This window comes from Bufo gargarizans, chromosome 3, assembly GCF_014858855.1.
Source record: "Bufo gargarizans isolate SCDJY-AF-19 chromosome 3, ASM1485885v1, whole genome shotgun sequence".
NCBI lineage: Eukaryota > Metazoa > Chordata > Amphibia > Anura > Bufonidae > Bufo > Bufo gargarizans.
The window spans coordinates 448,203,589-448,217,462 of NC_058082.1; the positions used below are offsets into that span (position 1 = coordinate 448,203,589).

At 44.0% G+C, this 13,874-nt stretch overlaps 1 protein-coding gene across 2 annotated transcripts in view; it reads right to left on the minus strand.

Moving 5' to 3' along the window:
• Window positions 1–6,756: 6,756 nt before the first annotated feature.
• LOC122930275 (ras-related protein Rap-1A) overlaps window positions 6,757–13,874 on the minus strand; it is a 50,140-nt gene continuing 43,022 nt past the window's right edge. For both annotated transcript variants that reach the window (XM_044283521.1, XM_044283522.1), the window contains exons 8-9: window positions 11,932–12,050; window positions 6,757–7,502 (exon numbers count right to left, since the gene is read on the minus strand). In XM_044283521.1, the coding sequence (XP_044139456.1) occupies window positions 11,961–12,050 (90 nt within the window). In that variant the 3' untranslated portion in view covers window positions 6,757–7,502; window positions 11,932–11,960. The remainder of the gene's footprint in view (window positions 7,503–11,931; window positions 12,051–13,874) is intronic.

Below are 13,874 nucleotides of genomic sequence, written 5' to 3' on the forward strand. Positions count from 1 at the left end.
TGGTGTGACAGCTTGACCAACCACACTACTGAGGGTTAAATGCACTTGGTGACAGGCGCAGCTTGCCCCTGATGTAGTATATGGCCAAAAAATAAACAGACTATTGCTGGTTAAATGCACTTGGTGTGACAGCTTCACCCTGATGTAGGCTTTAGCCAAAAAACAACCACACCATTGAGGGTTAAATGCACTTGGTGGCAGCTTGTGCTGGCACAACACAAGACACAAAATGGCCGCCGATCACCCCAGAAAAAAAGAGACTGAAAAACGCTCTGGGCAGCCTAAAAACAGTGAGCAATTCAATCATCCACAGCTGCAGATCGATCAATGGATGGAGTCTTTTGGAGGTTAATCAGCCTAATCTCGCCCTACTGTCGCAGCTGCAACCTCTCCCTACGCTAATCAGAGCAGAGTGACGGGCGGCGCTATGTGACTCCAGCTTAAATAGAGGCTGGGTCACATGGTGCTCTGGCCAGTCACAGCCATGCCAATAGTAGGCATGTCTGTGACAGCCTCTTGGGGCAAGTAGTATGACGCTTGTTGATTGGCTGCTTTGCAGCCTTTCAAAAAGCGCCAAGAAAGCGACGAACACCGAACCCGGACTTTTACAAAAATGTTCGGGTTCGGGTCCGTGTCATGGACACCCCAAAATTCGGTACGATCCCGAACTATACAGTTCGGGTTCGCTCATCCCTTTAAATGACACTTAACTCTGATCTGCATATGAACATGATGTAGTGGGGTTATCTTGGGTTTTAACTGAAGCTCTATCCATATTCTTCTTACAAAGTGAAATGACCGCTGCCATATTAACTGAAGAAAGTGTAAAGTTCTCTGGAATATGTTGAGGTTATGTAAAGAAGGTAAAATAATAATACTTTTCCCAAAGTGCACAGATCCAGCGCTAAACTGCAATGCTCTGTATTTATCTTATGAGTATGGCTCCATCTAGTGGTGGAAATTTAGTAAGCAGGCTCTAAGGAAATTTTTTGTAGCTGGTTGGTTTCACATATATCAGTTGTGTACAGCCAGCTATTTTATTCCTGATCCAGACACAAATCTATGTATATGCACTTGTTCCGGTTTCCATAGTCACTGCATTTCTGGCCTTAGGAGATGTCGGCCGTCACAACTGATGACACTGACTGTGACTGACAACACTGTTCCCATAGGAAACTATGGGATCACTTCTGACAACAATGTCCTGCATGAAGCAAGGGCTGAACATATGTGAAGTCAAAGGGGTTGTGCACAAGATAGGGGATAACTTTAATACTGATTAATGATTGGGGGGTCCGACCCCTTCAATACTGATTGCTGGGGGTTCGAACACTGGTACCCCCAACAATCCAGAGAATGGGAGCCCATGTTCCTGTCCTGGCGGAGCAGCAGGTCGAGCATGCACCTTGCTGCTCCATTCATTCTGTATGGGACCACTGAAGAGAACTGAATACAGTTCTAAACTGTTTCCAGCAGCCCTACAGAGAATGAATGGAGCAGCAGGGCGTCTGCTCAACCTGCCACTCCACCAGGCTGGGGACTTGGGATCCCGTTAGCTGGATCAGTGGGCTCCCAGGGATTGGACCTCCAGTGATCAGATAGTTAATTTGAACTTTAATACTTGGCAAAAACCCCTTTAAACATCTTAAAGGGGTTATCCAACCTCTATAATCACCCCCAAAGCCTGGGCCCCTCATATAGGTTATACTTACACCCCTCCCCGGCACCCACGTCGCTTCTGATCTCTGCACGGCCGCTGCTGCATCTTGCTGTTGCACGGGGAGAGGAAATTTGCAGCTCTGTAAAAATACACTGGCTCAAATTTACTAATGTGCAAAATCTAAGGCTACATGCACACGACCGTGTGCCCCCCCCCGTACAGCGGGTACGCAATACACAGGCACCGGCCGTGTACATTCCGCATCATGGACCCATCCACTTGAATGGGTCCGCAATCACGGAGATGTGCAATGGAGGCATGGATCGGAACCCCACGGAAGCACTACGGAGTGCCTCCGCACCGCAAAAAAGTAGCGCATTCACTACTTTTTTGCGGTGTGGACAGTCGGATGCGGATCCCATTCAAGTGAACGAGTCCGCGATCGGCATGCGGCTGCCCCTCGGTCTGTGCCTGCGCAATGCAGACTGCAATTTGCGGTCCGCAGCATGGGCACGGAGCCCTTACGTTTATGTGCATGAAGCCTAAGGGCTTGTTCACACGACCATGTGAAGCCCGTGCTGTGGACCGCAAATTGCTGTCCGCAATGCACGGGCACAGTCCGTGGGGTAGCCGCATGGGGATCATGGACCCATTCACTTGAATGGGGTCCGCAAAAAGATAGAGCATGTTCTATCTTTTTGCGGTGTGGAGGCACGGAACGGAACCCCAGGAAGCAGTCCATAGTGCTTCCGTTCCGCATCTCCGGATTTGCGGACCCATTGAAGTGAATGCGGTCAGCAATATGGCAACGGGCAGCACACGTTCGTGTGAACGAACCCTAAAAAAGAGGTGAAAATTGGCAACTTTTCTCCATGTTTGACAATGGGGCAGGCAAAAGAGGCAACGATTCCACCATAAAAATAAGTTTAAAAGTAAGCCAACCAATAGTTGGCGTAGAGTCGGAGGAAAGTAGCAATCCCTTCACCAGCCTGAGCCCCTGTGATAAATCTGGTACAGGTCTAGACAGCTGGTCTAAACTAACTCCGTCTTGACAATTCGTAAATCTGGATAGAGGCTGCACATAGTATCAAGACGACATAGGCCTCATGCACACGACAGTGAAAAAAAAAGTCTGTTAAAAACGGACACTGTTCGTTTTTCATGGCCATTTTGCATCAATTTTCTGTCCGTGTGTCCATTTTTAATGTCCGTTTTGCATCAGTTTTTCATGTCAGTTAAAAACGGACATGAAAAATGGATGAATTTGATTGGCAGTTATTTCTACTCCCACCCTTCTGAGAACACCCACAGGATGGTAGGCCCCCAGCTAAAATAATGTCCCCCATAGTGTAAGATTTTTTTTTTTATGCTGCCCCCAGCTTTATTAATGCCACCATGTAGGCCCCCAGCTAAATAAATGTCCCCCATAGTGTATATCATACTTTTTTTCTGCCCCTAGCTTTAATAATGCCCCCAATGTAGACCCCCTATCTTAAATAATGTCTCCCATTAGTGTGTTTTTCTTTTTGTTTTGTTTTTTAAGGGCCCCCAGCTTTATAACGTGCCCCATTGTTTATATAATGCCCCCATAGTGTCCCGCAAAAAAAAAAAAACCTTATCCACTTGCTCGCGCTGCAGCAGTCACTTCTCTTTTCACAGAACGGGACCTGCTGAAGGTGCGCGATGATGTCGCTGCGCGCTCCCAACTGGTTACATCACCACAGATCGCAGGTCCTTCGGCAGGTCCTGCTCAATGAGGAGAGAAGAGACTGCCGCAGCACAAGTGGATGAGGTGAGGGTTTTTTTTAACCCCTAAATGGCCACTAACTGGTACACTCCTGTCAATCGGCCGTTCAAAACGGTCCCATTGATTTCAATGGGGTCTGTCCAGCTATGAAAACGGCCAAAGATAGGACATGTCCTATTTTTGGACGGATGCTGTTCATTGGCCGTTAAAAAAAAAACGGCCATGTGAAGAGCCCCATAGACTTTCACTGGTGCTAAAAATGGCCGTGTGACGCCGTTACTGTCGTGTGGATGTAGCCATAGGACCGGTACCTGGTGCTATGTCTTCTAGAGGCTGCACGTAGTATAAAGAAGACATAGGACCGGGTACCTGGTGGTAAAAGACAGAGGGGTGACTTTTTCTGTTATACAGTTTCTGCCCTCTTGATCTCTGTACTCAATGATTGCCATATACACAGTAGAAGCACACCTCAGATAAAAGTGAAATATGCTGTGTAAAAATAAATAAGGGACAAGTTTAATCACAAAAAAGTGAAAGTAAAAAAAAAAAAAAAGCTAAAATTATACAAAAATAGTAAGGCATACATACAGCTGGAGCGAGGACTAATGTTTTAGTTTTTTTTTTGCACAAAATCTTGTGTTTCTACTTTTCCTAATAAGGACACCATTAGCGAGCACAGCAGGTAGTCTAGTGCTGCCGGGTTCTGACAGGTTCTCTTTAACCCCTTCCAATTGCAGCCATTATTCAGTCTTTTTAGATGGCCAATGGCAGGCGGCGACAAGCCTCACTAGGATTGAAGATGACGACCAATGTCTGGGTGGGACTGGCACCTCTCTCTAGAATGGCACCTTGTATTCATTTCTATGGGACTTCTTGAAATAGCAGAGCTCTGCCATCTCTGTCAGCCCCCTAAATGCTTCCCATTCATTTTTATGGCATTTCTGCCACTCACATAGAAGAAAATGATAGGTGGTAGCGCTTGCACTGTCCACTCCTTCAGTTTGCAGGCTCTGTTTTAGGGCTCATGCACAAGACCGTATGCCCTCCAAGACATACAGTCCGCGAGCGGGCCATATGTCCCGGAGAGGAATACATCGTGCGCACGGGAGCGCACAGCATCATAGGTTATGATTTTGAGTGCGGGACAATAGCCCCGCGGGCGACCCGATGCTGTGCGAACGATGTATGCCACTCTGGGACATATACGGTCCGTGAGCGGGCCATATGTCTCGGAGGGCATACGGTCGTGTGCATGAGCCCTTAGCTGCAGGTCCCTGAGATGGGACTTGCAGGTATCAGACATTGATTGATAGACAAGTGATATGCCACTAATGTTTGAGATGACACAACCCATTTATAACTCACTTTTATGAAACTCTTGCCACTGTATTCAGTGGCTCACCCCTCCTAAACCCTCATTACCCAGTGCCATGAAGGAGATGTCCAGATGTCTGTAATGCAGATTGAATACGCCCAACGAAGTCTATGGGTCCGTGAAAATCACTGACACAGCTGGCATCTGTCTTCTGTCAGTGGTTTTCACACACTATCGGTAGGTGATGCTCTGGAAATTATTTTTAGACGAGTAGTGTCTGTGGAATAAGGGTGACGAGGGCAAAAAACAGACACCGACCAAACACAGATTCTTCACGGATATCCCAACAGATATACCACTGACCATCTTGTCGCAGATGTCACCAGACACATGAATAAGGCCCAACGCTGTTATATTGAGAATCTGTATCCAGGATTAAAGGGTCACTGAGTTTTCAAAAAAACAAACAAACTTGTAGACATCAAAAGTTTTGATCGGTGGGGTCTGAGTGCCGAGACCTCCACAGATCCCTGAATAGAGGAGAGAGAAGTGCTCACATAGCGCACTCTCGCTGGAGAGGATGGAATAGAGATGGCCCAAAGACTTCTACTGAGCCTGTCACCTGCAATGCGAGAGTGCAATATGCAAGAATTCACTCTCCTAGTAATTGTGGGGGTCTCGGTGCCCCACAGATCAAAACTTTTGATGTGTGTGTATGACATAAAAGATTTTTTGAAAACTTAGTAACCCTTTAAAGATTTTACTGCATAACATTTGCAGAGCTTTATTTACAGAACACTGGACAGCCACCGAGCCTCACAACATGCTGGTCATCTCATGCAGACTGTCCCTTCATTCGCAGAGGACTCAGGAAAGCATGAAGGAGGTTACAGCAGCCAAACCTCCTGCAATCCCTTATGTATCCTGTGGTTAGAGGAATCATTTTCGTGGTATAACCTTATAAAAGGAAGATCTCTAAAACCTGCTACATTCATTGATTGTAAAGCACCGACTACCAACTGCTACGAACCTTTATTCACTGTTGAAACACATGGTATAGAAAGAGAGCCACTGTGAGCTATGGACTCCTTTAAAAATGGGGGGGGGGGGATTATTTTTGATAAAAAAATAAAAATTCACTCTGCAATCTTCATTTTTAGAGGTCCTGAAACTCAGGTTGCAACCTGCTCCTGGCTTCAGACTTTTATCATGTCTTAGGCCTCATGCACATGACCGTTGTTCTGGTCTGCATCCGAGCCGCAGTTTTTGCAGCTCGGGGGCAGACCCATTCACTTCAATGGAACCGCAGAAGATGCGGACAGCTGTGTGTGCTGTCCGCATCCGTTGCGTAGCCCCGCAAAAAGAAATATAAACATCTCCTATTCTTGTCAGTATTGCAGACCAGAATAGTCATTTCTACTATGGGCCGTCCTGTCCTGTTCCGCAAATTGCGGAAGGCACGCGGGAATGGACGTGTGCATGAGGCCTTACTCCTAGTAATACATGCTGGAACAGTGTTCCCGATGTTGCTGTCTCTTCTCCTGCAAACTGTGTGTTCCCCCACATTAGGCTACTTTCACACTAGCGTTTTGGCTTTGTTTGCGAGATCCATCATGGCCTCTCACAAGCGGTCCAAAACAGATCAGTTCTGCCCCAAGGCATTTTGAATGCAAAAGGATCCGCTCAGAAACCATGACTGATCTGCAAAAAACGCTAATGTAGCCTTGGATTCTTACCCCCATCTCCACACGCATCTGCCCACCCTGTCTCCAACACTGAAGGGAGCTGTCAAACAGTAGCAGAGATCTAATGGCTTCATCAGATTCTGTAGCTAGGCGAAGGATTTACACACACACACACACTCTGTAAAAGCAAAATAGTAGGAACTTTTTAATGAATACTAATATTTTGCATGAACAATAAAAAATAAAAAAATAAAAAAAAAAGTGTATCCGTAGTCCTAAATGCTCCTAGGCTAAAGTAACATAAAATGGCATCATGGGAGGGAGGAACAAAAACACGCAATCAAGAAAATGAAAATGTACTAAAATTTAATCATTCATAAAAGCTGTAATTTAATTTGTGACAGTAAAACACAAGAAGCAATATTAGAGTTGTTTTAGTATATTATATATTTCAGCTTTGAAATCCATAGAAATCAGTATCCCGGTTTTTCTATAAAAGACCCCACCATCCCTCCCCAAAAGCATTATGCACAAAATGGTTTCTTAATTATAATATAATGGCAAGATGAAAGTTATAATAAACCCAGACGTTTTAAATATAAAATGAAGTCATCGTGACTCAAAAAGGTATTAGCCCCATTGAGTTCTTTACGGGGGGGATATATATCTCTCTGTATATATTTATAAAGAAAAACTATAAATGGCTACATTTTTAGTGCTTGACACAGGCACGGCTAGGGAGGGGAGATGGAAGAGAAGTCAATATGAAAAAATCATTGAAGTCATTGAACATCTGAAATGCATTCATGCTCTCATAATCATTCAGAATAGAGTCAAGTATGTTTATTTCACATCTGCGAGTGCCGCTATTGCAAGAGGTGACACAACAAGTGTCGTATGTTCAGACAGAAACAGCTAAATCATTGCCAGGGAACCTTGTGCAAACAGTATTGGAGATCTAAAGTCTTCACGTAATACAGTATATAAAACAGAAGGAGACTCTTCGGATATGTTAACTTAGGATTGGATATCTCTTTTTTACATTTTGGAATGCTGGCACTTTCCAACCAGGCAACAGTTCTTCATTCCTATAGTCTACAACGGGAGAGAGGAGGAAAAAAGGTAAATTTTACAATCACTCAACAGCTAATACAAGTCTCTTGACTATGGTTTTAATTACAATCTCCACCTCACAGCTTTTCATATTTTATTGCATACACATACGGCCATAGTCTTGTTCTGCTCACATCATGTTTGAGGCTTCTGGTGGAGATAGACAGAAGACTTCAACATCTGCCACTAATGAAATACACTGGTATGTTGCACTTAGGCTCCTATCATCAACTGTGCAGTACAGAGTAGTATTCTTCTGTATAAGAAAGCACAGCAGACTACTTTCTTAGGACTCATGCACACGAGTGTAAGGTCTCAGTGCCCGCGCTACGGCATGCAAATAGCTGTGCGCAATATACAGGCACCAGCTGTGACTACTTCATTTGCGGACCCACTGATTGATTAAAGGGATCGCGATCCGCAAGTTACGGCCAAACATAGAACATGTTCTATCTTTTTGTGGCGCAGAGGCAGGGACCCGAAAAACCACAGCAGAGATTCGTAGTGCTTCCATGGGCTTCAGTTCCATGCCTCCGCTCCGCAAAAGATAGGTGAAGTCCTATCTTCAGTCATATCTGGTGGACCTATTCAAGTCTGAGTCTGCATCCGCAAACTGAGTGTACACAGCCGGTGCCCATATAATGCGGACAGCTATGGTCCATGCACAGAGACCTTACACTCGTGTGCATAAGCCCTAAGAAAGAATAGTCTGCTGCGCTTTCTTATACAGGAGAATATCACTCTGTACTGCACAGTATGATATATATATATATATATATATATGTATATCATAGGAGGCTATGTGCAACATACCAGTGTATTTCATTACAGTGGCATGGTGCACACAGCCAGCGCCCGTATATTGCAGATTGGCCATTTACAGTCCGCAATATGGTCACCGAGCCAGTATGGGTGTGTGCAGGAGCCTTTTTACAGTAAAATGAAAAAAAAAATATTTAAAAAATAATCTGACATACAGTCCCAGCAATCGCCAAAAGGACACTTAGCATCTCTTGGGTCTATAGGACTGTACTGATGTTTAGTATATGTAGTAAAGGTTTTCCCTAGATATATGTTGAAAATACACTGCAAACGGACTGTCAGCATAGCCTAAGGTCCTAGTACATGGTCTGATAGGACACACAAATGTTTGTTCCTGGTCATTGCCCATGTAAAACATCTGCTGATCACCCAACAAACCAGCAAATGCTTGTATGTTGGTTGATTGCGTCTTTTATGTAGACATTACAATCGTTCGATGGCAGCACATTACCCCATGTGGTCATCGCAGTACTTAAGGTGCACAACCTCCGTCATCTTCACTTCACAAAAACAGCCCAATTAAAAAAAGCCCTTAAAATTTCTGTTGCCAAGTTACATAAAGGCATTTGAAATCTCAAACACTGTTTTGATGGCCACTCCAGAGAACCCAAATGATCAGCAGAATGAAAAAAAATTTGGAAATGCACAACAGATTTATGTTCTATGAACCAACCAGGGTCAGCTGACCATGTAATTTGTATGGGGTCCTCCTGACTACACCTTGATGGCAGATGTTGAGTAAGAGAAGGCGCAGGTATGTTGAATCTCAGTTCAGTTGACAGCTATTTCATGAGCATACCTAGTTTAAAGGGAACCTGCCATCACCTTTATGCTGTCTATACTAACGGCAGCATAGTAGAGACAGGTGAGTTGATTTCAGCTGTCAAAAGTAAGTAGTTGCCGAGAACCAACATCACAATCATTAAAGAGGACCTTTCACTACTCTACAAACTAAAAACTAACTAGATCAGTGGGCGGAGCGGCGCCCAGGGGTCCCCCTGCACTTACTAGTAAGTCTGGGCGCCGCTCCGTTCGCCCGGTATAGGCTCCGGTGTCTGCGCTCCCTCTGACTGATTTATTGTAGGAGGCGTGTCCCTTGCTGCACTGCTGGCCAATCGCAGCGCACAGCTCATAGACGGAGCGGCGCCCAGACTTACTAGTAAGTGCAGGGGGACCCCTGGGCGCCGCTCTGCCCACTGATCTAGTTAGTTTTTAGTTTGTAGAGTAGTGAAAGGTCCTCTTTAAAGACTAGGCCTGGAAAAAAAAAAAAAAGGCATGGCCACCTGAGAAGAGTCATGGTTATTCATGAATTCCTGCTCTCCTGCCCACCTGATGATGACTGACAGTCTTTACCTAGTTTTCTCCCTTTCTCTTCAGGAGAGAACTGCCAATCATCAGCAGATGGTCGGGGGAGCAGGACATTATGAAGAACCAGGACTCTTCTCAAGGCCTGGACTGCAACGATTATGATGCTGGTTCTCAGCAACCACTTTTAGCTGATGACTGACACACCGCTGACATCAGCATTTCTGTCACTAATTTATGCTGCCCTCGGTGAGGTCAGCATAAAGTTGATGACAGGTTCCCTTTAAACGGGTTTCCCAGTTTCTAGATATTTATCACCTATCCTCATGATAGGGCATTAATATCAGATCTTTGGTGGTCCGACACCAAGCACCCCCACCGATCAGCTGCTTTTGGTAGCTGGACAAAACACTGAATGGAGCTGGAAGCAGAAGGTTTCATGCACCCTCTAGTGGCTGTACCAGCTTACTGCATCTCAGCTCCAAAAACAGTGCCTCCAGAGTTAGCGGCTGCTGTAAACAGCAGTCCCGGGTGTTGGCCTCCCACTAATCTCATATTGATAACTATCCTAAGAATGGGTCATCAATATCTTGAAACAGGAAACCACCACTAATGGCCAGCAGAATGTTGCACAAGCATGCTAGACATACCTTTATGTCATTTGTCTTACTAGATATTTGATACAAAAAGCACTTTTAATCCTCTGTAAAACGGCTCCCAAGTGCCCAGCGCTCCTCCCCTCTTCGCCTACTTCCGTGAGATTTGCTGATGAATCGCCTTGTGCTGCGCTTCGTGGGTAGAGGAGTAGAAAGCCTGCTGAAGCATATGTGAGGAGCACACAGCAAGGAAGGGGTGCATTATTGTGACTTCAATGAGGAAGGAGTTTGGGGAAGGAGCATAGAGCAGGAAAGGGTGGCACTTTTAAAAGCAAAGCCTGCCCCGCTGAACACTTGCGAGCCGTTTACAGAGGATTAAGTGCTTTTTTGCTGGAAATTCGCTAATCAGAAATAAAATCACATAAAAAGGTATGTCTAACATGCTTGTGCAACGTTCTGCTAACCATTCGTGATAGATGAGTGAAAACTAAGTGACAGACTCCCTTTAAAAAGGAGCTGTCACCACAAAATGCAATGCAATCTGAAAGCAACATGTTATAGACCAGGAGGAGCTATGCAGATTGATACATTTTTGGGGGAATTTTTATTTAATTTTTTTAAACCTGTAATTTTTATGTTAGCTTTTTCACCTCCTGTGAAGATCAGTACAGTGAGGTGGTGTTATCAGTGACTGGTGGCCATATCACTATACACACAATGCAAGCAATCACTGATAACACCTCCTGCCTCTACGGATGGATCTTCACAGGAGGTGAAAAAGCAGAGATCTAAATGTATAAATTACAGGTTTTACTGAATCTTTTACCCAAAAAATATATATCAGTCAACTCATCTCCTGTTCTACAGCATGGTGAATTCAGATTTAACACTATAGCGAATTCTCAAGTCATAGAAATAAAGGGTTTTTCCAGGTGTTTATATATTGATGACCCATCCTCAGGACAGGTAGTCAATCTGATAGGTGGGGGGTCCGACACCTCTACCGATTATATATTTGCCATTGTATAGTGGTTGTACTTGGCATTGCAGCTCATACCCATTCACTGGAATGGGACTGCTCTGCGCCTAGGACATGTGACTAATGAAGATGACATCCAACGCAGTGTCTCTTCAAACAGCTGATAGGTGGGGGCTCCCGAAGTCGGAGCAAAATGACCATATATTGATGTAGTCAATGTTAAACACCCGGAAAACCCCTTTAAATGCAGCTATTCTAAGAGAAGTGTCACTGTACAAAGGTGGGAAGAAGGGATACAAAGAAGCTACTAACAAGCTCTGCCTCTGATGCCACCAGCTATCCCATCAATGTTCTGCACGGATGAGGAACAATCACCCTGAAACAGCTGTCTGCAGATGAGATGCTGGCTTATTTATTATCCAAGTTATGTCTTAAGTTAAAGTGTGGAATATTGACTTATAGGATAGCTGCCTTACATCTTGTAGTATTAGAGGCAGAGCTTGTTAGGAGCTCATCCCTTTCTTCCCAGAATTCCAGAGGAGCGTGTATGGCCTATAAGTCTCCTCACACTGATTAAGGCACTTTGCAAGGAGAGCTAGTACTCCCCAAGTACAAAAGGTGGCCGGGAAAAGTGAACACTCTGGAGGCAGCAGTTCGTTTTGGCAGTTTCATAAATGGAAAGTTCTTTAACACCCATTCTACAGCTCACCTGGCTCAGACCTGCTGCTTGCCACATGTCTAAAGCAGCAGACAAGTTGATTTCTTTTTAGGTTTCTTCTTTTCCACTGGTGTTTTCCTATTTATCTGTCTGACCAAGTCATAAAAGATCTGAAACAAAAGATGATATTGCTATAAAGAATCAATGAGGACTACAAAATCAGGAACTCTAAGCATATAATACAAAAAAAACTGCAATTGCTTTACAGGTAGGTTCACACATAACATTTGATAAGAAAAATTTTGGTGCCAATCTCCATTTTGCAGAAAAAAAATAAAAATCCAATTACCAATGGCCTGGTGCTCCCGTGATGGTGCTGTCTGGTCCCCCTGCTACTCAGCTAGTTTCAAACAGTCCCATAGAGCTGAATGGCACAGCAGTGCAGATGAATGTGTGCCACGCTATTTAAACAGGGGAACATCGGGTCCCCAGTCTCGTAATATTTTGCCCCTTGAAGGGGGTGTGTGTCTGATCAGCAGGGTCCAACTGCCGATCAGACACATATCCCCTTTAAGGGGCAAAAAAAACTACCCTAAACTGTAGTATACATTGTCAATGTGAAGCTCCTCCATTGCCTATGAAATTTAAAGCAGCAAATATCACAATACACAAAAAAAATTCATATATAGGCCTCATGCACAAGATCGTATTTTTGGTCCAATCTGCATTCATTGCGGTTTCTATCAGGGCACAAAAAATGTGGAGAACACAAGGAAGTCAATCAGTGTTTTGTCTGCAGCCACGCAGCCGTTACAGAACATGTCCTATTCTTGTGAATTTTGCAGACAAAAAAAAAAAGGGCATTTCTTTAATAAGGACTGAGGAAAATGCAGGATGCACACGGAACAGTATCCATATTTTGCATACAGTCGTGTGCATGAGGCCTTATAGAGGTTTAGTATTGATATGAACCCACTCTTTGTGATGTTGTATAGAACAGCCTAAAGGTAAAACAAGAAAAAGGAATACTGAACACAGAAAAAAATTACAGTAGGTTAAAAAGTCACAAATCTACAACTAACTACGATGGTTCACCCTTTCCCGCAATCAGATTTGCTTCCACCCATGGAAACTCCCAAGTGTTTATTTGCCGAGTGCAGCCGCAGGTCAGTTTTCCCCCGAAGCAAACATTACAATGAATCCAAGAAATAAAAAGCGCCAGCCTACACCGTAACCCGTCCAAGAGAAGAAATTGTAGCTATTTGTAGCTGGGAACATGTATGTTTATTCCCAACAGCCCTTATATGCCTTCGTACCCCATCAACATAAGAAATCAGAGGCAAGACTTTTAACCCTTTCACTGCCAGGGGTGTTTGAACATTTTGCAACTCTGGTAGCCTGGAAATATTTGAAGTTTTGACATGTACAAATAAAACAAAATCATACTAACCCACCACATATTTTCTGAAAGTGTACACACGGCAAAATATAAAAAATGCCCTTCTGCAATTTATATACAAAGACACCGTCATGTAACTACGTCAAATTGTAATTTTTTTAAAATTAAAATTGCATAAAAGTTGATACTAGTGGGTAAAAGTCTGACATAACATATCTATGCAAATCTGGTTTTCAGCTGAAAATGTAAAAAAAAAAAAAAAAAAAAAAAAAGTAACCTATAATACATAGTCCTTGAAAAGTAAGGCCTCTTTCACACGAACTATACGGATTGGCTCCGGATGCGTTCAGTGAAACTCGCACCATTTTGAAAGCAAATACGGTCAGTTTTGTCTGCGATTGCATTCAGTTTTTTCCGCACGGGTTCAATGCGTTTTTCACACACGTGATAAAAAAACTGAAGGTTTACAAACATCTAGCAACCATCAGTGAAAAAAAACACATTGCATCAGCACCTGCCTGCGGACACAATGCATTTTTCACATAAGCTCCATTCACTTCTATGGCGCCAGGGCCAGTTTTTCATGCAACACAGA